This window comes from Diabrotica undecimpunctata, chromosome 8 (genome assembly GCF_040954645.1).
Source record: "Diabrotica undecimpunctata isolate CICGRU chromosome 8, icDiaUnde3, whole genome shotgun sequence".
Lineage (NCBI taxonomy): Eukaryota > Metazoa > Arthropoda > Insecta > Coleoptera > Chrysomelidae > Diabrotica > Diabrotica undecimpunctata.
Window position 1 is genome coordinate 66,733,026 of NC_092810.1, and position 27,040 is coordinate 66,760,065.

At 31.7% G+C, this 27,040-nt stretch overlaps 1 protein-coding gene across 1 annotated transcript in view; it reads left to right on the top strand.

Moving 5' to 3' along the window:
• LOC140448876 (otoferlin-like) overlaps positions 1-27,040 on the top strand; it is a 576,219-nt gene that overhangs the window by 107,400 nt on the left and 441,779 nt on the right. The window contains exon 5 of the mRNA XM_072542001.1: positions 19,686-19,886. Coding sequence (XP_072398102.1) covers positions 19,686-19,886 — 201 coding nt within the window. The remainder of the gene's footprint in view (positions 1-19,685; positions 19,887-27,040) is intronic.

The following is a 27,040-nucleotide window of genomic DNA, read 5'->3' on the forward strand; positions in this document are numbered from 1 at the left end:
ACTGCACGTTCACATTTTCATACATAGAACGTTTCAGTTTGGTTCGGTGAAGATATGATCTCGCGTTTTTCGACAAAAATTATGTGCAATTGCTCTTCTACTTAACGATGAAGAAAGAAAAACTGTAGTAAAAAGAAGGTTTGAAGTACATCCAATGCTAAAAGAAAGGAAAACGGAAGGTGAATGCTGGACTTTATACAAAAAATTAATTGATGACGATGAAAAATATGGACATTTCAGAATCAATAGGATTCAGTTTGAATATATTTTAAATTTAATTACACCTTTAGTTAAAAACAAAATACTACATTTAACGAAGCCATACATATCAAACTAAAGAGTATTTTTAAAAAAGAAGAGCTATCACTTCCGTGCAAAAGTCCTAATTGTTTATCACTTCCGTGTTTAATTGTCACAAAGCAATAAAAATACAATGCATAAATGACAAAATAGCCTCGAAAATTATTTTTTCAAATACTCTGTATCAAAGTCAAACAAATACCTAAATAAACAACGAGGGGAAAACGACGGACATCAGTAAAATATTGTTTTCGAATATACTGAACGTTAGGTGTCTGAAACGCTATGTTCCTGACAGTGTGAATTGTTCATATTTAAAACCATTTAAATTATATTTTTCGGAAACTAACCACTACGAGCTGGAAACGCAACGTGCATGATAATATGCCACGACCTTAAAGGAGCTGCAGGACCTTTTCTTATGTGAGAAAACTGGCCATTTATAATTTGACTAGTTATAATTTAGGAGACAGGACATCCAGTGTTTCATATGGAATGAAACCGAGGGAAAACGCGGTAGTACTGAAATTGTTACATGTATATTTAAATACATCATGTCTTACCCTGATATTCAACATGTCAAAATAATGTCCGACAATTTTTTTGTCACGTGTCAATATGTTGGTAATTGTCACCCTAATTTAAAAACAATTGACTATGTGTTTTTGTACCGGGTCCAAAGAACAAGCAAAAACAATATAAAAAAATGCAGTAAAAGATGAAGAGCAAACAAGTACTAAAAATACTAATTTTATATATAGTGATGGTATATAGTACCAGTATTGGAAAAATGAAAATAACAAACTTTTCATGAAGATTAGCATTGACGGAAACTTTTTATCTTTTGAAACCAAACAAAAAAGAAGCGAACAAAATAATAAAAACCCCGTTAAAGCATACAAAGAAAGGCTCCTGATCACGGATGCGAAGAAAAAAAACCTCTTGTCACTATGTGAATAAAACTTGATACCTAGGCCATACCACCAATATTACCAATCTTTACCAACATCTAGTACTGCCAGAGATTGTCTTCCAGAACCTGACGCAACTGAAGACAATGATAACGTTTAATTCAAAATTTAAAACTTTTAATTTACCATTATTTTACAACAATTGACAGGTCATGACTGAAAACATTAAAAGTCAAGCCATTAAAATTATTTTAATTTTCCTTCTTTTCAATTAAGAATATGAATGTGTTAAAATTAGACCAATATGAACTATCGAAAATGGTACATTCGCAATTTTGAAACATTGCACCAAATGAATGTGTTAAAATTATACCAATATAAACTGTCTAAAATGCCATATTCGCAATTTTGAAACATTGGATCAAAACAAATCGTTCATTAACACAAAAAGCAAAGTAACGAATGGGATTTTTTGGAAAGACAAAAACGGTAAGCAGTTTAATTTTTTTATCAATCTAACAAGGATTAAATATTAAGTATAAAAAACATAAAAAATTTTTGATCTGTCAAGGCGTTGATTTAGTATTCTCTAAAAAAGAGTTATCTTCCTCTCCTGAAAAGTACCACTTTTCACATTCGATAGTTGGAAATGGTAGGAACGACGTAAGGTATGGAATAAATTACTTATTTTCTAAAATATAAATATTTTTATAAATAGATGAAACAGATCGATAGCTAATTTTTTTTTTACAAATTACTAAAATACTTATTATACAACTTGATACACACTATTTGAATGACGCCATCATCATTTTTTTCATTCAGTACCCTACATTTGATAAAATTTTAAGATTATTTTTAAAGAGCAATTCTAGATAGAATTTTAAAAATATGGACCGACAAAATAAACATTTTTGATCTACTGTAGCTAGTTGGCTAGTGTGTATTATGAATGCTAGGTACGATAGCGATAATTTTAAATGACAGTAATTTAATTCACAAAGTAATTTTCATTGTTTCATGTTATTCATCTATTTATTAATCTTTCTAAAGTATATTGTGGCCCATTTTTGACTAAAATAAAACTAGTTTTTACCAACAATCAATATATTTGTTATTTGGCAACTATTTAAACAGATTATTTAAAAAATGTTGGTTTCTACGTATTTTCATTTTTTAACATGTTTCTTAAACAACTTAAAAAGTAAAGAATTTCTAATAATTTGTGATGACCAACTTTTATTTTATTAAATCGCATAGTGCATGCGTTTGTTGTTACAACTGGCTGACTGTAAAGGATCGCATATTATTAAACTGTATGAGAAGATGTTAAAATGTTGTGAACCGATATTATTTTGATTTTCTTGTTAGTAAACGATATATTCGATTTGCTCCTCGTACAATTAGTAGATTCTGTTAAAGATAGGTGTGTCTTAGGCCAATGACACACGCAGTGGTTTGTCCGAAGCGTTTACGAGGCAGTTTTCTGGACCAGTACCACACGTAATGTCCAACTTAATTTAACCAGTTTGTTTAATCAAAACGAAAGTTTTCAGTTACTTCAGAAAAAAGTAGAAAGGTTTCCCTTTCAAAATTATTGTGATTTATTGAAATGAGTAATGAAAAAAAGTAAGTAGTAATGTTGACTCTTCTGTACTGCCTCTGGAAAAAGAATGAGGAAAACTCGGATAATGTGGATACACCCAATTATTCAATAAAGAAAAGATAAAGGACACTTTAATAATTTGTTCGTTGAGTTGAGGAATGATGAGGAGCAATTTTTTAATTTTACTGCTGTCGTCATCCCTTCAGAAGCAAAAATGTCGCAAATTTCACTTCAGCATTGTTTCTGGTAATTCTATCACTTTATTCTGACGCTTTTATGTCCCACAAAGCGGCATGCTTTTTTACCTCCCCAATCAATTATTTTTGGCATTTTCATTATTATATTTTCTTCAATAATTCAAAATTATTGAAGAAAAAACAAACAAAAATCCAACAATTGTTAACAAACCGCTTTCAGAAAACCGATACGTGTGACACGGGTGATACAATAAAACGTAACTACTAAATACTAATCAGGCTGTTTTAAAAAAACGAGCCGGCGAGTGGTCCCAACCATCAACCGACTCGTTTTCAAAACCGCCAGGTGGTGCGCAGCACTCTGTCACTATCCATTCATTAAACATAGACAAGCTCCCGACTAGATGTTACTTTCGGTAAACGCCGCGGTCAAAACCGCCGTGTGTGTCATGGCACTTACACGTCAATTCCGTGTTGTATTATAATTGCTTATTGTTTTTATTTTTTCTACATTTTTTAGTAATTGTTTTGCTCGCTAGTTTGTATGAAAAAAACTATTAACAATAAAATTGTGGTGTTGATAGTAATTGATAGTAACTCATAGTTACGTATTTAAGGTAAGTCTAAAGCATGTTATTTTCTTACGCATTAGTTTCAGAAATATTTTTAAGTCGTTTAACTGAAAAAATTGTGATGTGAGTACAGTAAAACATTTCATATATGGGTATAGTGGGACATTTTATAAGTTATCTCACTATTTTCTTATAAAATTACGTTATTTTTCTTTTCGTCAAAAATTAAATTAACTAAACTAGTCATTGTTTATTTGCAGTATGGTGCATCCCATGAAAACTGCAAAAACTGTTGGTCGGTTTACAGACAAATAAATGAGAGAGGCGGTACTTCGAGTTACAAATGGTACGAAAATACGCTGTGCTGCCAGGAAACAAACTTAAGCCTCCAAATTTTAAGCAGATTTGTAAAAAAATTCAAAGAAGATCCTACTTGTAGGATGAGTCCTAACTACAAAGTTAAACAAATTTTTTCGTTTGACTTACTCAAAGGTGTTTTATGGGCAAACTTTAACCGACTGTCGCAGGTTAACCTATGATTTGGCCAAAGCTAATAGTATTAAGCTAGCTGACAATTAGAAACAGTCAGGCCAAGCATCAATAGATTGGTACAAAAGATTTCAAAAAGGGCATCCAAATTTAAGCTCACTAACCCCCGAAGGTTGTAGTTTAGCTAGGGCAGCAGGATTTAATCCCGTTTATTTTTTATTTTTTTTTTTTTGAAAAACTAGAAAATGTTTTAGGATTGTACGAAAATTTCTCAAATGGTCTGAGAATTTATAACCTGGATGAAACGGTGACTTTGACAGTCGCAAACAGTTCAGCCAAGGTTCTAGCTCAAAAGGGCGTCAATCAAGTTGGCGAACGAGGAACGTTAGTTACAACGTGCAATTTGTGCAAAGAGAATGGTGTTACAATCCTGACAGTTCCTCCTCATTGTACACACAAAATACAGCTGCTTAATGTAGATCTTCTAAAACCTTTTCATAACTTTTACAATGACGCCTATCTTTGTGGCATAAAGCTAATCCAGCAACATCAGTAACTACATAAATATCATATGGCATCATTTATAGGAGTGGCCTATCCCCAAGCAATGATCCCTGTAAACATAGCTGCAGCTTTCAAGAAGACAGGCATTTTTCCATTTGATCGGCATGTCTTTAACGAAGGAGATTTTCTAGCGAGTCATATGATGGATAGACCACCTCATCCAAAACATTTACCTTTATCAACTTGACGAACAAAGGAAAAATACACCAGAAAAAGATATAAAACTACAATTTGTGAGTCCTGTGGAAATACGAGGATATCCAAAGAAAACCAACGTACTAGCAATACGCAAAACAAGAAGAAAGGGAAAGACAATAATCGCTACAGATTTACCAGAGAAAGACGAGCTACAAAAAATTAGAATAAAGAAGACGGTGGTTAAAACTGTAGGGTAAATATATTGTCAAAGGTTAATGATTCCAAAGAGGATAAAATGATAGAATCTGATGACTCTTCTTTTTCAAAATTTTCAGTTCACGATTCAGCTAGTTCAATGGGCTTTGAAAATTCAGATGATGACGAAGAAGATTTTACAAATTTAACAGTTGACCCAGTCATAGTTTCAAGGATTCTTCAAATCAAAGATTTTATATTGGTTAGACTTGATTTTGATGCCAAAATAAAAACAGTGAAAAAGTATTTTGTGGGGCAAGTTGTAAAACACAGTATTATAACTGTCGAAGTTAAATTTATTAGAAAAAGTTCAAAAAACAAAAAATGTTTTGTTTTTTCTAATGTCACGAATATTTGTACTATTTCTGTAGGTAAAATTGTTAAAATACTAAAAGAACCGCATATTACCAGAGGGCGTCAGTTTTTTGTTAATAATTTAGTAACTGATACTATTTTTTAAAATATGTATGAGTGATCCAAAATGTGTTTTTCCTTTTTTTTTGTAACAAGTCTTAAAAAACAGTAATAAATTTCAATTTAAGAAGACTGTCTATTAGTTTGAATAATAATAAATCAAAAAGATAGTGCTGTTTTCCTGTTACCCCAAGGTAGGGTACAGTGAGATAATTGCACCTATTATTTTGTTTAAGTGAAACTTTTTTCTATACAATATTTTTGGTACTTTAAGTGTTCATATGTATTACCAATTAACCTAGTCATGTCTTTTCGCAATACTTTAGTAAATAAAAACATTTAAAAAAAAAAAAATATGAAGACCTAAATTTTTTCGTCTCAGTATACCCACTTTTTCCCTATACGTTTTAATCAAAACCGCAATCAGAAAGATTATTTTGGATTGAAAGTAGTGATCTCTTTACTTGCTAGTAATTATCTAACATTAATATTGTTACACTACTTAATGCCTTGCAGTGTTCGCTTCAGGTATATTATCGTAGTTACTTGGTTAATGTATTATTTGCTTTCTTTCATTTTAATTTTATCGGTAATATTACTCCGTGGCGTTATAACCCTTCATGAATTTTAGCCGACTTTTCAAATTGCCTCAATTCCTCTCTGTCGTGAGCAATCTCTATCCAATTAACCACGCCCATATCTTTAAGATCATCTGCTATATTATCTCTTTACCAAAGTCTAGGTCGTCCAGGTAGTCTTCTATCTTTTAGAGCTTGTTGCCATACCAGTCTTACTATTGTTTCGTTAAAATATCTTGTTATTGTCGTGTGAGTTGCTTCAATTAGTTAGTCCATTGCTTATTTCAAATGTCTCTGAGTATTGTTGTCCAACTCTCACCTTACATCGCACCCCTCCCATAAACATCCGTATTAAGCTGACTAGTTTTTTTGGAAAGCCAAGTTCTTAAATCGCTGTCCACAGTCTAATCCTGCATACTCTGTCAAATACTTGTTTAAAATCTATGAACATCATCTGATTAAGCACAAGATCAAACTCCCAGGTTTCATCCCAGGTTCCAATTTAATTAATAATAAACGCGACAGTAAACTTTTTCGTTCATCAAACGATAAAGTGAAATAAAGAACTCCAATTAATAATGAAATCTAGTAATAAAACACTGAAAATTTTGTTTTCAAAACTTTCACAAAATTTCATATAATTTATTAGTACTACAGCAGTTTCGGCAGAGTGCCTTTCTCAAGTGATCTATTTTTGGCATGCGTAATACCATTTTTTAGAACAAAGAACAACTTAGGCAAATACAAAACAGAACAATATAAAAACAATAAAAGCCAAAAAAGCACTTACACAGTAGTGTATACAAACTTAAATGTGGTGACTGCCGAAAAACTTTTATCGGTCAAACTGATAGAACTTTTAACAAAGGGATAGCAGAGCACAAAAGACTTTCAATAATAGGAAAACAGTTTCTACGTACGCAGTTCACGTTTTAGACATAATCACTTTTTAATGAAAAATTTTAAATTGTTCACCTTCAAAATAAAGGCCTTAGGCTATCTTTATTAGATTATATGAAAATTAACAAATTAAAAAATACAGATATAGTTCTGAATGACGAACTTGCGACAAACAGTTCTCCCCTCCTTAACTTATTTAGTTAAAGGCTATAAATTATTAGACACATAACAAAAATAGCTCACTTTAGAAAGGCACTCTGCTGAAGTAGCCATAGTGATAGTAAGTTATAATAAAATTTGCGGAAGTATTGAAAACAAAAATCTTCAGTATTTTGTTGTTAGATTAAATTAATTGCCATCAAATAACGATCGAATCAATCAGTTATTAATAATAAAATCCATTATATTTAACACAAAAATCTAAAACTTTTAACCACTAAATTAAAATAAAAAATACCAAACAAATATATCATCGAATAAATTTTATGGCATCATATATTTTACTTTAAACAAGAAAAATATGGTAAAAATACGAAAAACGTACAACTTACTTTATTGCTCTGTATTTCACACTTCTATTTCTATTGCCTTATAAAATAATGTTCTTTCAGACCTCACTGAATAGCTCTTTAGGGTTTAGATCTTTATTAAATTACCCTAATCTATCACAAAATGCTTGTCGCTTCTAAAATAGAAATATATTTAACATCGAATAAAACAAGGTTTGGAAACTCGTTTACTGAATGTAAAACTTTTATTGCTTAGAAAGTGCAGATATAATTATTAGATACTATGTATCCCAACCATCGAGCAAAAAGACAAAAGAGGGAATCTAATCGTTATGAAAAGGAGACCAAAAAAGTGGCCTCTGATGGCGGACATATCCGGAAATGCGAATGCGCCAAATTTAAATTTCATGACACTTCACAATAATCATACAAAGGTGTAGGGGTTCTAATTTATCTATTTATTTGTTATATTACATAATAGTAGTATTACATAATATTAATACATAATACACTTTTTTTAACACTAGAACATAATAAAGTTTTAATTAAATAGTAACAATAATAGTCTAAAATGTGAAACAATTGTTAAAAAACTTCAATAGAAAATACAAATAATCTTTCATGTGACAGTTGGGATAAACAATAACATCAGCAATAACATAACCCAACTAAATTTGATTTCTTGAACAAGGAAAGAGTCTCTCTTTCCTTGTTTAATGTGGCCTCTCAAGATGGCACTTCCTGTCTAACAATATTTTTGCCCCCACTACCTTTACATTCCCTCTTTTGTCTTTTTGCTCGATGATCCCAACACATAAAAGTGTTAGGATGAGATATAATCCAGAAAATGGCGGTAAAAATCGTAGAAAACCTCTTAATTTGTATTATATGCATCGATTTCCTTGAAATTTTGACAGTAGTTAAAAAAAGCTCAAAGATCTCAATTTACCCTATATCAATAACTTTTTTCTTCAAACGTCAAATAATGATGACATTACTTATCTAACTTGATCCTGTCAAAGTTTGATGTCTCCGCCGGCAGCAGTTTTTTTTCCCATTTCTTTACGGCGGAGGGAAAAATGTTGTCATGGCAACAATATGAAACATGTCACAAAGCAACAATACAAATGTAATTAAACATCATTTTTATTTATAGTAATATTAAAAGTACAATTAGTTAATGAGGCATTTTCAAAATTGAAACCGTGCAAAAATGTTCCCGACTCTTGATACGCATTGGTAATTGTTGATGATACTGATGGTCGAGAACAACTTTCAGCAATCATTCCCGATGTTGGCGAATCATGAGGGTTTAAAATTTTTTGAGCATTATCGTTCTTATCGGACTTGGAGGGCCCCAAACGTGCTACTGCATCATTAGCCGCGGACTCAATTTCGTTTAGGTTTTCCATTTTCGCACTAAATTTGCGCTTGCGGTTGCAACAACAATAAGCTGTCTTTAATAATTGCAAACAACTGTCAAACAACTGTAACCAGGGAGACGCAAATCCCACCGACGACTTAATTATTTTAATTTCTAACATCTAGACGACTTTGATAGTTGTCACAGTTAATTTCGAGTAAAAATAGCGTATGAATTGTACTATTTATGGTTGAAAATTTCTACGTTTGAAGAAAAAATAGTATAGTTTATTCGGCAAAGAAGCGACTTTTCTTGCGACCTCACTTCGTTCGGCGCGTAATATCGGGCGCGTCAAGAAGTCATGCTTCTCCGCCTCATAAAGTAATATACTATTCCTTTGGGGGTGGAAAAAGTTTATTATAAAAAAAACCATGGTAGCCGCTAGAATAGTAAATTTTAAGACTTTTATGTGTTTTTAAAGTTTTTCCCAAATGTCAATAGATTTAGAGTTGGTGAAATTACACGTCAAAAAAACACGTTTTCAAACGGTTTTACGGATAAATGGAACTTACAAAACAAAGAGATTTGTTTTTTATTAGTACCGCCAACCTAATATTACCAAAGTTATGGCTTTTTGAAAGTAGACCTGTATTCATGAAATACAAAAATCCAAACATATGATGTTGAATAAGCGAAAAATGGTAAGTTTTTCATGGAAAACTTATAATTTTTTTTAAATCTTAAAAATACTTTTAAAATCACCATTAGTAAAAGTGAGTTGCTTAAAAATTTAAGTAAGTTCTAACTAAAATAAAGTCTGCTTATATTTTTTGTAACGCTGACAGTAAAACCTCCCCAGTTGAAACTATTTGTTTTTCATTTACAATTTACTTAACTAATATATAAACATTAAATTCTGAAAGTTTAACTGCTTTAGAAAATTTAGTTTTAAAAAATTAGAGTTTAAAGTAAATACACAATTTTTGGAATTTCTCAAAAATCTCCTTTTTTTGAAAATAACTCAACAACTAAAAAAGATACATAAAAAAGTCTAAAATGAAAAAAAAAAAACAGTTTTTCTCTACTGAAGATTTTAATTTTTTTTGTTTATATAAACTAAAAATTAAACGGGATATGATTTTTTAAAGGTTGTATTCCTATGCAATTAGCACCATCTTCAAATTATTTCAGTGAAAACCTTTTTAAAATAAAGGGCTTGAGAAAAATTTAATTTATTTAAAAATTCCTTTATAAAAGGTATAATATTAAACATCCCTATCGAGCTACATTACAGATCGTTGTCGGAATTAATATTCCATCATTAGTGCTATCTGGATGTACCGGGTGGTCCAATAAGCCTATGTCTCGGCTATATATCAGAAACTATTCATGTTATAACTTTAAAATAAAAAAATCCTCAGTAAAAGTGGCCAAGAGAAATTCCTGGAAATAACTTTCAAGTTTCTGGGTTAACCGCTAGGGGGCGTAACCTGTGAAAAAAAAATTAAAAACCAGGTTTTTGTGAAATATGCCCAATTACACCAAGTATTAAATAAGTAAACTAGAAAGAGGCTTAAATTCCGCACAATACTTTTTTTATTTTTTCAAATAAAGGGTGGGGGAGAGTGGGAAAGTATTTGTGGTTAAATACCTATAACTTTGGTTTGGATCAAGCGATTTTAACGAAAATAGTGTCATTAGAAAGACTGTGGATGATTTAATTTACATCTACTATAAAACAATTGCATTTACTTTTAATTGTCATGGGTAGAGGGAACTTTCGAATAGAAAAAATTAAAATTTGTTTTTCTTCAAAATGTTTAATAGAAACACCTATTTATTGTAAATTATAATGGAACTGGATTAAATTCGTAACAAAATGGCGCAAACCGCATGTTTATATCTTTTGTCGAACTCGAGATATGAATAAAAACGCATAAACATAAATAAGTATAGTATTGACTCACCCTTTATTATAACTTAAAATTAAATATGTGAAAGATTATACAAATATCTCGATCATTAAAACTTAATGTCCAATTAAATGTTCAAATTGTTTTCCGTCGTTGTCCACACAAAGATGTAATCTTTCGCCCGTAGACGTAACAGCTGCTTCAATCTCAGCTGTTGATATACTATTTATTGCGTTTATAATGCGCTGTTTCATGTCGTCTCGCGTGGTTTGAGCTTGGTACACTAAGTCCTTCAATCTTCCCCACAGATAAAAGTCCAGACATGTTAAATCTGGAGATCTAGCTGGCCATGAAAAATACTTCCCCTTCCAATCCAATAATTTAAATAACTTGCATACAAATAATCTCGAACTCGTCTGGAAAACTGCGCAGGACACCCGTCATGTTGTAATATAATATCTCTTCTTATTTGTAAGGAAATATCTTCCAATAAAACAGGCAACTGATTTTCCAGAAAATTCAAATATGTTTTGCCATTTAAAGTTCTATCAAAGAAATATGGACCTACGATCTTTCCATCAACTATACCACACCAAACATTAAGGCTCCATCTACCTTGAACCTGCACCTCATGTATCCAGTGCAGATTTTCTTCGGCCCAGTAATGCATATTATGCAGATTAACACCACCCGCACTATTAAACGTAGAAATAAACGTTGTCTGTCCACAAAATCTTTGACATGATATGCGGTTGTTCTTCTAGCAGACCTAAGATCCAATTGCAGTAATCCAGCCTTGCATCAAAATCTCTCTTATGTAAAGCTTGGTGGAGAACTAATGATAAGGATGCAGTCTAAAAAACGGAATAACAAATATTGGTGAAAAAGAAACCACTATGTTTACTAAAACTCAACAAATCTTGAAAAATTTACAATTGTTTCACAAGATAAATCGTGCATAAGTATTCTTAAGAAACAAATAAAAGTATAAAAGCGCTGTGTTGCCGTTTTTATCGGAATATTAAAATAAAGTTAAATCTAAAGTTTAAAGGGAATTCCAAGTTTCTGACCTAAACGTTCACTTTATAATATGAAAAACCAACCTGTGATGTTTTGAAATCCTTCGAACAGTAATTTTGGGTATGCTTAATTCTATAGAGATTTGCCGACTACTTATATGCGGATTCTGTTGAATTAAAGCAAGAACATTGATTGAATTATCTTCCGTCATACCTCTACTACGTCGTTTAAAACAAGGACGATGAAAACTACCAGTTTCTCTTAATCTTCTTGCCTTTCTTTCAAATACTTCTTTGCCATAATGTCTCCTGTCAGGATATCTTACAGAATATATACGTGAGGCAATAGCGGCATTTTGGAATAAACTCCAATCATATCATACAATTCTGCATTTGATATACTCATCACGAATTATTAGTACTGATAATGATTTACTAATATTACCAATATTAATATTTATTGAAAAAAGTGCAATCTTCAATTCGAATTATAATATAACACTTCTTAAAAATGTTTTGACTGCTGTCAATAAATAATCAATATGAACTCTCCCCGTCAAATTCATTGTCGTAGCCTACTTAGTTTCGAAAAAACTATTTTTAATCATATGAAATAACAATGATCAAAATAGGTATCAACATTAAGATTCTTCTGCTATAAAAAAATTTGAAAGTACCTACTGACTTATTTTTTAATTAAATTTATAATACAAGGTAAGTCAATACTATACTTACCTACTTATGTTTATGCGTTTTTATTCTTATCTCGAGTTCGACAAAAGCTATTAACATCCATTTTGTTACGAATTTATCTCTATCTATCTATCAATATAAGGATTTTTACAGCTGTCGCCGCCTTCCTTCTTTCAGCCAACGTCTCCAGTCCTTTCTGTTCTGCCATTCTCCATCTCTAATGACTCGTCTTTCCATGGCCTCGTCCACTTCATCCCTCCATGATCTTCGGGGTCTACCTCTTTTCCTCCTTCCTATTGGGCTCCAATCCGAAATCTTTGCTATCCACCTTGTATTATCTGGTATTCTCACATGTCCATACCAAATTAAACGTTTTTCTTCGATGTAGCTGAGTATGTCTTGTTCTACTGCCTTTTTCGTTTTATCTCCTCATTTCTGATGCGATCCATTTTTGTCACTCTGCAGCTTCTTCTCATGAACTCCATTTCAGTTGCTGTGATTTTGGACCTGTTTCGTTTATTTATTACCCAATTCTCTGCTCCATAGGTCATTATACTGCGTACCAAGGTGTTATAAATTCTCCTCTTTGTATTTCTGGTAATCTGTCTATCCCATAGTACCTTGTTTATTTGTTTAATACATGTTCTTGTCTGTACTAATCTGCTGGTTATCTCTTGCTTGGTGGTTCCATTTTTTGAGAGTATTAATCCTAAATATTTGAATTTGTCAGTGCCGTTAATTTCCCTATTACCGTCCATTTTCAAGTTTCTCACTGGTTCTTGCTCTGTTGTTAAATATTCGGTCTTCTCTAGATTTATTTCCAGTCCATTTTTTGTGTATTCCTTTTCTACTTTTCGGAGCATATAGCACAGATCTTCTTCATCTTGAGCCGTTACCACTTGCTCATCTGCAAAGCTTAATGTCTACAAGAAGTTGTTCCGGATTGGTATTCATATCCGGGAATGTTACGAATTTAATCCAGTGTTATTATAATTTATAATAAATAGGTGTTTCCATTAAACATTTTGAAGAAAAACAAATTTAATTTTTTTTATTTGAAAGTACGCTCTACCTATGACAATTAAAACTAAATGCAATTATTTTATAGTAGATGTAAATTAATTCATCCACACCCTTTCTAATGACACTAATTTCGTTAAAATCGCTTAATCCAAACCAAAGTTATAGGTATTTATCCACAAATACTTTCTCACTCTCCCCCACCCTTTATTTGAAAAAATAAAAAAAAGTACTTGATCAACTTTGTGCAGAATTTAGGTCTCTTTCTAGTTTACTTATTTAACACTTGGTATAATTGGGCATATTTTCCAAAAAACTGGCTTACAAAGTTTTCTTCACAGGTTACGCCTCCTAGCGGTTAACCCAGAAACTTAAAAGTTATTTCCAGCGATTTCTCTTGGCCACTGTTACTAAGGAATTGTTTTTCCTAAAGTTATCACATGAATAGTTTCTGATATATACCCGAGAGATTGGCTTATTGGACCACACGGTACATGTTTTAAGCCACTAAATACATGGGTAAAAACCCTTTAAGTGTTGTGAAATTAACTTTTAGTTACATTATTTAACTTTATAAACTAAGATTTGTAAGTTAATTTCACAACATTTAAAGGGTTTTTACCCATGTATTTAGTGGCTTAAGATCTAGTGTACATCCAGATAGCACTGATGATGGAATATTAATTCCGAAAACGTTCTGTGATGTAGCTCGATAGGGTTTTTTAATATTATAACTTTTTTAAAGCAATTTTTAAATAAATTTTTTGTGATACATGGTATACAGCCAGCTACAGGAATTTAGTTTCCTTGTGGAAAAATTTATTATACACCACTTTGTAGCTTTTAGTATTGTTTATAATTGTTTTCTTGTGGAATGTTTTATTTCTAAATGAAATAATACGTTTAAATGTCAAATAACAGTTATAAAGTGTAATTTTTATCACAATCAATTGTGAACTGTCACATTTCAATGCAAAGTTCATCCCCTATTTTATCCCTTATGCCTTTTTGTGTACTGAAAATGTCATATGAGATAAGCAAAAAAAAAGAAAATTTGAAGTTGAACCGGGGTACGTTTTTCTGAAAATCGAATTACATACACATAACATTTGTTTGGTTTCACGATTTTTTCCCTTATGCCATTTTATAAATAGATAGAGGAATATTGATTCTAGTTTTAAAAATTTTGGCACGAGGATTACTGGTGCCCTAGAGGTATTAATTAAACCTAAACATGTAATGTTAATAGGTTATTGTCTGTGATTGTAACCTAAAAAAGGCATAACCGCAGGTCGGAAAAAGAAAAATTATAGCTCGGAAAAGTTGCGAATTTTTCAGCATAGGTCCATGGTCTATACCGGAGGTATAAGTCGTACATTTAAAAAAAAATTAGTGAACTTCCACGATTTTCTCCCTTATGCCCCTTTGCATGCATATAGAAAACTATATTGTAAGCTTATCTGAAAAAAGGCATAAATCCTACAAGTTGCTTTAACCATTAAAATCATTTTTATTCTTTTATTTTATTACCTTTTACCGACTCTATAAAATGGCGGGTTAAAATCACAGCCTGTAAAGACTGGAATGCAAGATTTCCCTCACAAATATTTGCGCCTGTTGAACTATACATCCGATGGTTAGAACCGGAGTTATAACATATTTCTTGTTTTGCAAAACAAGAACAAATTGTAAAATAGGCATTCGATGGGGCTTTTCCATGAATAACTTAGCTTTCATACGGGCGATTAACTTTCAAAATTCCACATATAAAGGTGAAATTTCGCAAAAAAATTATCCTTATTAATAAAAAAGTTATATTAACTAAATATTGTTATAACTTTTAACCGTTAAAAATATTATTAACATGTTGCAACTTGATTTATTTCTAAGAGATTTAACAAAGTTAAGCAATAAACTGGCTTAAAAACAACTAAAAACGAATAGTTTAAGGTTTGGTAAATGTTTTTATGTTAATTTTTGACCAAGAATGCGGGTGCGCGTAACCCGCTCGCGTTATTAAATTTTTAATATCTCAAAATTTTTAATAAAAATTTACATACAAACGTTTACCAAAGCTTAAAATGTTTGTTTTTAATTGTTTTATAACTTCTATTAACCAAACTGCCAAACGTTTATGGTTCAATTTTGTTTAAAATTTTTATAAACAAATTAATTCACCACTTTTTAATGAAAATTTTAACTATAAACTTCTATAACTTATTTTATTTATAATGATAAAGTAATATGCATCTCTAAATCTACATGGATATATTGGTTTTTATTCGCTGTGAGCTGAGCGTTCGCCTCAGAATGCTTTATTAAAAGTTCCACTTGGTCAAAAATTAGCATAGAAACAGCTTAAAATGTTTGTTTGGGCTGTTCTATAACTTTCATTAGCCACTTCATTATTAACCACGAGATTTTTAAAATTTATATTTAAATTTTATAAACAAATTACTTCGCAACTTTTTATTTTTATTAACAGTTATAACTTTTTTTATTAATAAAGTTAGATAGAGAGGTAGAAAAGAGAAAGTTATTTTGCTACGTTAATTTTAACGCTGAAACAATTAACTTAAAAATGGGGGTATTTTGGTTAATCACACATATCAAAGCTGAGTTATACTTGGAAAATCTCCATCAAATGACTATTTTGCAATTGTTTTTTACGAAATTTGTTACAACTTTGGTTCTAACAATCGAAACCAAGTTTATCAAACGCCGTTTTGTTCATTTAAAAAAAAAACAATTTTCATTTTGGTAAAATAAAATATCTTTAATAGTTTAGGAAATACAATCATTTAAAGAATTAAATTGTCAATAACAAATTATCTGACGGGTTTTCAGCCTGGTACCCTCTAAAAATCGATTCTACGCACAACAAAACATAAAAAAACGTCAAAGTACGAAAGCTGTGGCGCACCTAAGGGGGGGGTTTGAGGATTCAACCCCCCCCCCCCACCTCAGAACATATAAAGTAAAAATATATAATGTATGTGTATGTGTATGTAAAACACTGATTTTAACAACCAACTGGCCGGTCAATTAAAAAATATATAAAGAAATGAAAAAAATCGGTTGCCTGTAAAGTCGGTTTTACAAGCGAAGATTTTACGTGACAACGTCTTTTTCTCGGTAGAATATTTATTGATATGAATATTATTAAATTGCACAATAGGAACAAGGAATTGAATGAAAATAAGAATTGCACAAATTTTAACTATAGAAATATATTTTGTTTACTAAAACATTGTACATGTAAACTTAAACTTAACTAATTTCTATTTGAGTGATTTTGTTTTGACAGGTTAGAGGTTATAATTTGTTATTTTAAATGTTTGACTAGCAATACGCGCTGTTTCTTCTCAATCGACTGAATTACGATTGATTGCAGAGTGATTTAAACTAATAATTTACTTAACACTATCAACATTTGTCAATAGTATGACATAACCTATAAACTCAGTTTCTCAACTTTTGTGTCAATCTAACAATTAATCAATCAATCATAGTTTACGATAATGAAATATTAGTGTACAATTATTTACCTTTATTGTTGTAGTTGTTGTAAATGACGAATCTAAGTACTCCACATTTTCACTACAGACACAGCTGACGATACTTTAACCACACGTGTGAACTTGTATTATGACGCTTTCTCGGTTTTCCAACGCCAAGAACGCTCGAGAAAGACAGAGACACAAGCACGCACCGATTCAACGCGCCTAATTCTCTAGTGCTGCGCGCGCAGCGGACCGATCATGTTTGAGTGGGAGAGAGACGCAAGGCATTCGCCGGTCCGGCGGGCCTCTCTCTCGTTCGGTGACTCATCGTAACAGACGTGAGCGGGCGTTACACTTTTTCATGAGTGACTCCGAGCCACAACCTAATTTAAGACGTTGTCACGTCAAAAGTAGGAAAATGTAACTTATTTTTCACACACAATACAAAAAATCCAATATGCTAATTTAATAATTAAATTACCACTTTAAATATGTAGAATATAATAATTCTTGTATAAATACACAATAATTCATAGATATTATTAAGCGAAGAGAGATGAAATGATTTAGCTTTGATGTTTATCCACCAGGACATTCAAATGGATGAAGAAGAGATAAAAACCATATGGCTCTAAAGCAACGCCGTTTGGACTTTTTTTTATAAATTTAATTTGTTTACAAATTATTATTTAAAATACAATTTGGGATTTAAATTAATATTTTCATTATGTTTTGATATGGATACCTAATATTAGGCTCATGATAAGAGTACACAGAACGAGTCGGTTGCTAGTAACATACACCTACAGGACTGTATCTGCAGCGGCCTAATGGAATATCACGGGTTATGTTCCTCTGCATGTGTTAGCAGTAGTAAGGAGTCGTCTTTATATGAGAAGAGAGCATTTGACAACAGTCATAAAAAAAAGAAGGAAGGAAAAGATAAAAAGATGGTAAGAAGAGTGAAACAACACGGAAGATGTTGTCCAGTGGACCAAGATGCTGATTTCGAGCCTAAGGGACTGGGTAGATTGTAGGGCGTATTTTCATAGGTGCATAAAGACAGATTCAGATAAATGCCTATACTGCGAATATTCCAACACTCTTACTCACACAATGCTGGAGTGAAAATAGATGAACAGTGGAGAGAAACAGAATGTATAGAGAAATAGATATAAACCCTATGAATGTGAGAGAGATGTTCGTGCAGATGACGGGAAGTAAGGAGGGATAGAATAGTATTTACAATTACATCCAAACAGTAATTAAAAAAAGAAGAAGAAGAGAAATACCAACCAGACCAACGACAGAGATAAGATCTAGTTAAGAGTGTTCCAAAAATGTCGTCAGCGTGTGACAGTCAATTACGCACAAGTAGGAGAGGGTGGTTTTAGTTGGTAGGCAGGATAACAGATGCCTGAATCTTTGGCACTGCTATCTTTAGTACTTTAAATTAAACTAAAACCAAAATTTTAAGGACACAAAATGAAGGTAGCATAAAAAAAATTTCGGTGCTCAACCAAACCCTCCCAGGAAAATTCTAGATAGGCCACTGTACCGAAGGCACATAAAATTGCATACTTAGTACCTTCTGACTCCTAGAATATTGTTAGTTACTTTAATATGATAATTATTATTAAGACTTTCTTCAAGCTTCATATATATATATATATATATATATATATATATATATATATATATATATATATATATATATAAATATATATATATATATATATATATATATATATATATATATATATATATATATTAATGTTTTTTAAGTACTCTTGAACGGGCATGAGGAAGAAAAGGGTCTTTAATTTAAATAAAATTGTTCCTCAACTTAGTGATAAATTCAAACAATTAAAAATTATATTTTTAGCTTGAATATCTCTTGTGGCACTTATGCCTATTTTCATATAAGCGAAAAATTAAGTTTCCTACATATATACAAAATAATATAAGAGATAAAATCGTGGAACAACATCCAAATTTTTCAACAAATTTTCCAATAATTTTGTCTATGAAAATTTATGCCAATAAAAATGACAACTATTTTTATAATTATAAATATTCTTCTTCGATTTATACGGGATAAAATCGCAGACCAAAGCTAAAAAATTTCCGCAACTTTTCCAAGGTACAATTTTTCGTTTTCATGACCTTCAATTATACCTTTCTTTGTGCAAGTTCCTTATCATGAAAACTAAAAAACTATCAAGTGGCATAAAAAATAAAATCGCGGACACTAACTGATTTATATTACGTGCTTAGGTCATAATTAACACCCTTAGGGCACTGGTAACACTTATGCCAAAATTTTTACAAATATAATCAATACAAATATATCAATTCGTTAAATAGCATAAGAAATAAAAGTCAAAATTTGTGTCAGCATAAATGATTTTCATTACAAAAGAAAATTTAATTTTCACACATTTGCGTGAAGGTGTGTTGAACTTTTTATATATTTTACTTTCCTTTATTTCATCTTTCAGTACTCTCAGAGGCATAAGGGATAAAATCGTGGTTGAACTTCGTCGGAGATCCGACTATCTATTATGGCTTAATGACATATAAGAATAATGTTTAACTTAGGCAAATATTATTAGAATTGTAAAATAATATTTCGGGCACAAATTTTAAGCGATAAAAATACAATTTTTTGTTAGTCAATCTTGATTTAGGTTTAATTACTTTAAATAATTCATGTATTAGATGGTTAAATTTTATTTTAGATTTGGTAAACAGCGTCCACCAAAAGACAGCGATAATGAAGACGAAACAACCCATTTACTAGACGAATCTGGAAGAAACTCCAGGGCATCAGATATAGACGCTGCAACTTTATCTAGAGCCCCCAGTCAAAGTTCTATGAGTTCAATTGAAGGCGACACAACGTTAAAAGCGCCAAACGAAAAGCAGCGAAAAACTTCAAAGTAAGTTGTTTATATTACAAAAGAGACTGAGTTTATTATATTCTTAAATCAATTTAAAAATATGTCTTTATTTAAATATTTAAAATTGATGAAATTTCGTTTCGCCCGATATATTTGGACTAATTATGCGGAACGTTAAAACAACGGTTCTTTTGTAAAAACTCACTCCAATAAATAATTCTAAACGGTACTTGTATTAAAGTGATTTTAAGTAAAACTCAAAGTCACAAGACGGTAATTTTCACTGTCATCGTAGCGCACTCACAAGTTATATTTTTAGTTATCTCAAAGTTTTATGCATCACATAATTTATTTGCATACAGTGTGTAAACGCCAAATGGAATAAATTCATTATTTAGGTTACTGTACATATTTATAAAAAATCCCGAAACACGTCAAATTTAAATTATAACTTGACATTCTTTAACGTGAAATGCAACCCCTACCTTCAACCCCCTTAGAATGACAGGTACAACCCCCAATTTTTAAAATAGAAAGTATAGGCTTGTGATATATCGTTTGAAAGGTCTTATCATTCTCCATTCAAAAATATTGTCGCTTTCAAGTTTATTAAGATTAATTAAGATAAAATAAATTAAAATCATGTGGTTACCGAAATTTGCTAAAATATACTCAAAACTTATTTCCCGTTTAGATCTTGATAATGAGAAAGTGAACAAAAACCATAGCAATGTGGTTTTTAGATGGTAACCATTAAAAAACTTTAAAGAATTTCCGTGGCAACGTTATTTTAACACGCAATAGTAAATTGTTTTATTTAAGTTGTCAGTATTTTAATTTAAGTAAAAAGTTCGTTCAATTCAATTCTGAAAAATGGTTAGATTAACAGAAATGCATAAAATAACAGTTTTACAAATGATTGGTTACGGAGATAACACCCGAACACAACAGGAAGTAACTCGCCTATTTCATGAGAAATTTCCTAATTTACCGCCTATATCCCAAGAAACAATAAGTAAAATAGAGAAGCAGTTTCGCGAGTTTGGTCATGTAAGGCAGATAAAAAAAGCAGCTTCCAATGGACTGAGTGATGAACTCAAATTAGATGTGTTGCTTGAGTTTCAGGAAAATCCACATACATCGAGTAGACAGGCATCCACTACATTCAATGCTAGCCATACATCTATAGTAAACATATTAAAAGAAAATAAATTGGATCCCTATAAGATGATACCTACTTAGGAGCTCATGGAAGACGATTTTGATAGGAGAACTTTTTTTTGTGATCAAATGATGGACATGTTGGATAACAATATTATCCAATTAGAAGACGTTATGTTTTCTGATGAGTGTACTTTTTCACTAAACGGTCATGCTAATCGGCAAAATTGCCGCTACTGGGCCACGGAAAATCCTCACTGGATGAGAGAAGAACACACTAAATACCCTCAAAAGGTTAATGTTTGGGCAGGGATTGTAGGAAACAATATCATTGGTCCCTTTTTCATTGAGGGCAACTTGAATGGCAACAATTATTTGGCACTACTTCAAAATGATGTCATTCCAACGTTGGCAAATTTATATCCTGATCCAGGAAACCCTCAAGTTCCAGCGAATACGATATGGTTTCAGCAGGATGGAGCACCACCACATTACCAACTTAATGTCCGGCAGTACCTCGATACAATATTTCCCATTCGGTGGATAGGGAGGCGAGGATCGATTGAATGGCCAGCGCGATCACCTGATCATACATTATTAGATTTCTTTTTATGGGGATATGTGAAGAGCCATGTGTATAAAACTAAAAGTTCTGATTTAAATGACTTAAAAGAACGAATAACGCTTGTGATTAGGTCAATCACGCCTGTTATGTTAAATAATGTTAGAAGACAGTTTTATTTGAGATTAGGATGTTGCCAAGACGTTCGCGGTGAACATTTTGAACATCTACTTCATTAACATTCATAGTTCTTTTTCGTGTTCTACATTTTATTACGTTTTGCATTACATTTTAGTTTTTGATTGTATTGTAGCGAATTTCAGTAACCACATGATTTTATTTATTTTATCTTAATTAATCTTAATAAACTTGAAAGCGACAACATTTTTGAATGGAGAATGAAAAGACCTTTTAAACGATATATCACAAGCCTATACTTCCTATTTTAAAAATTGGGGGTTGTACCTGTCATTCTAAGGGGGTTGAAGGTAGGGGTTGCATTTTCACGTTAAAGAATGTCAGGTTATAATTTAAATTTGACGTATTTCGGGATTTTTTATAAATATGTACAGTAACCTAAATAATGAATTTATTCCATTTGGCTTTTACACACTGTATATTAGAAGCTGGTTTCCAAAACATAGCAAGTCGTGGAAAAAAATGTAAGATAATTGCTTATGCTTATGTCAATAAACATACATGACATTTTTTTTTATTTTAATCTAAATGAGTGATCTAATGAATTTTTCTACAAAAGATGTTTGTTCTTTATTAATTATTTTAAACAATTTGGCAGAAATATTTTAAAAGCAGTAGTCATTAGAGAAATATTTTGTGGCATATAAAACCGAATCTATATTCAAAAAGTTACAAAATGTACCACATATAAATCAGACGTACACCTGGAAAGAAAAGTACTATACGGTGACAGTCTGGTAATGGCTCGTTTCTAGACAAAACAGTGGAGATGGTTGTGCGGTCCACAAAACAAAAAAAAAATCCGAATTTATATCAGGGGCGCCCGGTAAATTGCCCTACAACCTTCCCTATGTTAATATTTAATAAACCATCAACTTACCAATAGGTTTACTACTAAAATATTAAGTATAGTATACAACCTGAATACATACAAAAAAATAAATGAAATTGTCTGAGATCAGGAATTAGTCAATTTTAATAAATAGATTTCCAAGATATTTGAAAACAAATACATATTACAATATTATTTAACTATGTCCCACTATGTCATGAACACATGGTCTTAGATAGAACTATTTCCGAAGTGGAAATCAAAACGGCAAATTTTTTTAGTAAAAAATGTAATTATCAGTAGTAATATCCCTAACACATTGATAACAGACGAAATAATTTCATGACAATCGAAAACTCGTTCCTTGGTAACAGCACGAAGCCGAAGGCTGAGTGCTGTTGAGAAATTTGTCATGAAATTATGAGGCATTCATCAATGTCCGAGGGATATTCGGCGGATAATTTTTCGAAAAAAAAAATCATAACTCAACATAACAAAACATTTATTTATTAAAGTACAGTTAGTGAAAGTACAATTATTAAAATTTAAGTTAACATTAGATTCGTTGCTGTTCTCAACTATAGAAGATCTATTACCACGCATAATATTTATACTTTGAACATTCTCATTGCCGAAACGTGACATTTTGAAATTTATTTGGATGAAGTTGTCAAGCTCGATCGTGTTGTCATAGGGATTGAAAATTGCACTGAATGCAATTATCAGTCTAATGTTGACATGATTGGGTGAAATTGTTCCACATGACACAAAATGACGAAATTTGAATGGTTGTTAGAACAGTCGAAAAATTATCATTTTAATCAATTGTGACCTAATTACATACAAACACAATATTTAACTTAAACATGTTACACCAGTTTAAGAAGCTTATGATATTTAAAATCGAATCTGTGAGAATAAATAAATTTTGTATGCAGACTGTATAAGACTGAATAATTGCTTATTCAGATTACTTTATATTTGTTTTTATTGCACAAAGTTGTGTAACAATTGTTGTAAAAACAACATTTTATACTAATTTCAGTTTATTTTTCGTTTCCACAAATGTTGAATTTTATCTTATGCGACAGACTGTATTTGACAGACTGTCAAAAGTGCGTTGAAAAAGTGCATTTAGTTTTCTCTATAGTCGCGCGCCCCTAAAACGCCGGTATAAAAATGAACAATTTATTAAAGCGAACTCTTTATTTAGTAATAGTGCCTTTGTAAATATTTTCTCGTTATTAAATGTGTAGTATCGATTAATTACGCTTATTTTTCTCTAAGTACAAACCCCTATAAAACCAAACACATACTGAACCATCGCCGTGAAGTCTGCTTATCTATATCGAAGGAACCTCTTGTACAGTCCATGGTCCTAAAATATTTGGTACTGTACACGCACGGGGAAAGGAATTTAATAAGCTTTCTCCCGAACAATTGTTGGAGATCAATCAAAGTTCCAACATTATTTTTGGTCCTTCGAGCCGGATTTTGTGTTTGGTGATCGCGTTGTTTGTACTTTACTCTTAGGTTTGCATATTTATATAAATGTGATTAAAAGACCCTCGAAAAGACTAATGTGTCGCGATAAACTCTAAAACAAAAGGACAGAAGTGAATTTTATCTGGTGTTTGTGCCTGTTGCTGTAAACTACTGGACAAATTGGGTGAGATTTTTCCATATTATAATTTCGCTCATGCACAAAGTGAACCGCTTTTCAAAAAGACTATCTCTTTAAAAAATTTATTAGTAGACATTTGTAGACATTTACCGCGTGTGCGAAAAATTTAATTGAAAAGTAAACTCTCAGTGTAATTTAAGACATTTATCGCGTTTTAATAAACTATAAACTCTCTCGCCGTGTGCTACACATGTTATTATATGATATAAACATTATTGACTCTATTCTCGTTGTGTGCTCTACAGGTTATTATAATATAAACATTATTGACTCTATTTTCGCCGTGTGATACAGATATTAGTATATAATATAAACATTAATTTCTCTAAAGAATTCGGTGTTTGCACGGCCTTAGGCATTTGTTTTTGGAGTAGTACCTTTTGTTAAAGTCAAAATGGAAGATCTCAAGAAGAAGAGAAAACCACTGAAGGCCAAGATTACCAGAATAGCGAACTGGTTACTAGAAAACGCAGATGCAGAAACTGACGGTCTCCAGTTTCAACTCAGACACACCGAATTGAAAACATGTTATCTGAAATATGAAGACGTGATGGATCAGATTGAAGATATCGATGAAACCGATTCTGAAACAGAAGACAGGGTACTGATGGAGGAAAAATACTTTTCTACACTAGCTGGACTGCAGCATAAGATGTAAGCTTTAAAGTTACCCTCCCACTCGCTCATCTCAAACGATACTCCACCAACTGTAGCCACTGCTAAGGTTAGGTTGCCGGAAATTACGATGCAGGTATTCTCAGGAAACTTCGCCGATTGGAACGCGTTTTATCAGCTATTTGAAACGCTAATAATCAATAATGTAGAGCTAAACAATGTGCAAAAATTTATATATCTGAAATCTTTCTTAAAAAATGAACCTTTACATTTGATAGAAAATATAGAAGTTGTAGAAGAAAATTTCCGGATCGCTTTGGACACCCTTTAGAATAGATACGAAAATAAATCGCGTGTGATTAGTTTACACATCCAAAAATTGTTAAAGGCTCAATCTTTAGCTAAAAGTAACGCAAAATCATTACGAGAATTTTTAACTCTTTGTAAACAAACTTTACTTGCTCTTAAAAATATGTCTGTACCTATCGAACATTGGGATTTACTATTGATCGAAGTATTTTTACAAAAATTAGATTTCGCGACGCATAGGTCATTTGAGTATGAAATAGATTCAAAGGCTTTACCTACTCTCTCACAGTTTTTTAGTTTTCTCGAGAAAAAATGTGATATACAAGAAAAATTAAACGTTTCTGATAATGATAAAAAATTTAATAAACCTCAATTAAAAACATCTTTGTTTTCATCAGTTAATTTACAAACAAACTCGTTTTCGGATACTAATTGTATATGTTGTAAAAGTAATTCTCATAAAATTTATCAGTGTAATGATTTTAAATGTCTCTCTTTACAGGAAAGATTTAATTTTGTAAAAGGTAAGAAACTTTGTGGGAATTGTTTGGGTAATAAACATTTTTCTCAAGATTGCAACTCTTCACGCTCATGTAGTATATGTAAGAAAAGACATCACTCGCTCTTGCATAGTACCTCTGAAAATGTCTCTTTCTCTAGGAACACGAATAGGCAATATTTCTCTATTGATCGCAACGCTCAAGCTCCCAAACATTCTCAAGGCTCTTCCAATCGTGTTGCTTACACATCTACTCCGCCCTCTTATAATGCTCATGCCCAAAACGAAGCTTCTACCAGTTCGTTCAAACCTCCTTTAGAAGTACAAAATACTGCAGATTCTCATACAGCCACTTCTCTCTCTGCTTTATCAGTTAAAACTGATGTATTGTTGGCTACCGCTTTAGTGACAGTGTATTCTAAAGATGGCAGACCTATGCATGCCAGGGTGCTCCTAGATAATGGGAGTCAACATTCGTTCATTTCTCGTGATTTGGTTGAGAAGTTAAACCTCACCCCTTATTTTAAACAGTTACAGATATCAACCATATCCGAAAACACCTCAATGTCAAATCAAATGATTAACATAGAATTTTTTCCCTATAATGTGAAGGATAGAAGTTTCAAAACTTCTTTTGCTGTACTTGATAGTATAACCTGTAGGCTTCCTAAAGCTACCCTAGATAGAAGCAAAATAAATGTTCCACCTAATCTCACTCTCGCAGATCCCTCGTACTCTGTTCCCGGTAAAATTGATTTGCTTCTAGCTGGCGACATCTATAGCGAATTATTGACTGATGGATTCATTCGTTTAGGAAAGAATCTTCCCATTCTTCAGAATACCCACTTAGGTTATGTTATTTTTGGTACTATTCCCCCTCATGTCTTTCATCGGAGTTCAAACTTGGCTATTTCTCAGTCAAATGTTTCTCTCTTTGTTCAGTCCGAATCCGAAGAGAATAATTTAGATAAATTGATACAACAATTTTTCGAAATTGAAGAAGTTCCCCACGTTAGTAAATTAACCCCCGATGAGGAATTGGCTGAACAAATATTTAATAAAACCACTCGTATTTTACCTTCGGGTCGTTTTCAAGTAAACCTACCACTTGTCTGCGAAAATGCGCATAAAAAATTAGGTGAATCTTTTAAAGTAGCTTTAAAGAGATTTATTAATTTAGAAAATAGGCTCTTAAAAAATGAAAATACATACGCTCAATATAAGTCGTTCATTAGTGAATATCTTTTTCTCGAACATGCTAGAATAGTCCCTCTCTCTCTTACTAATGAAAATTTAGAAAATAAATATTTTCTCCCGCATCACTGTGTAGTAA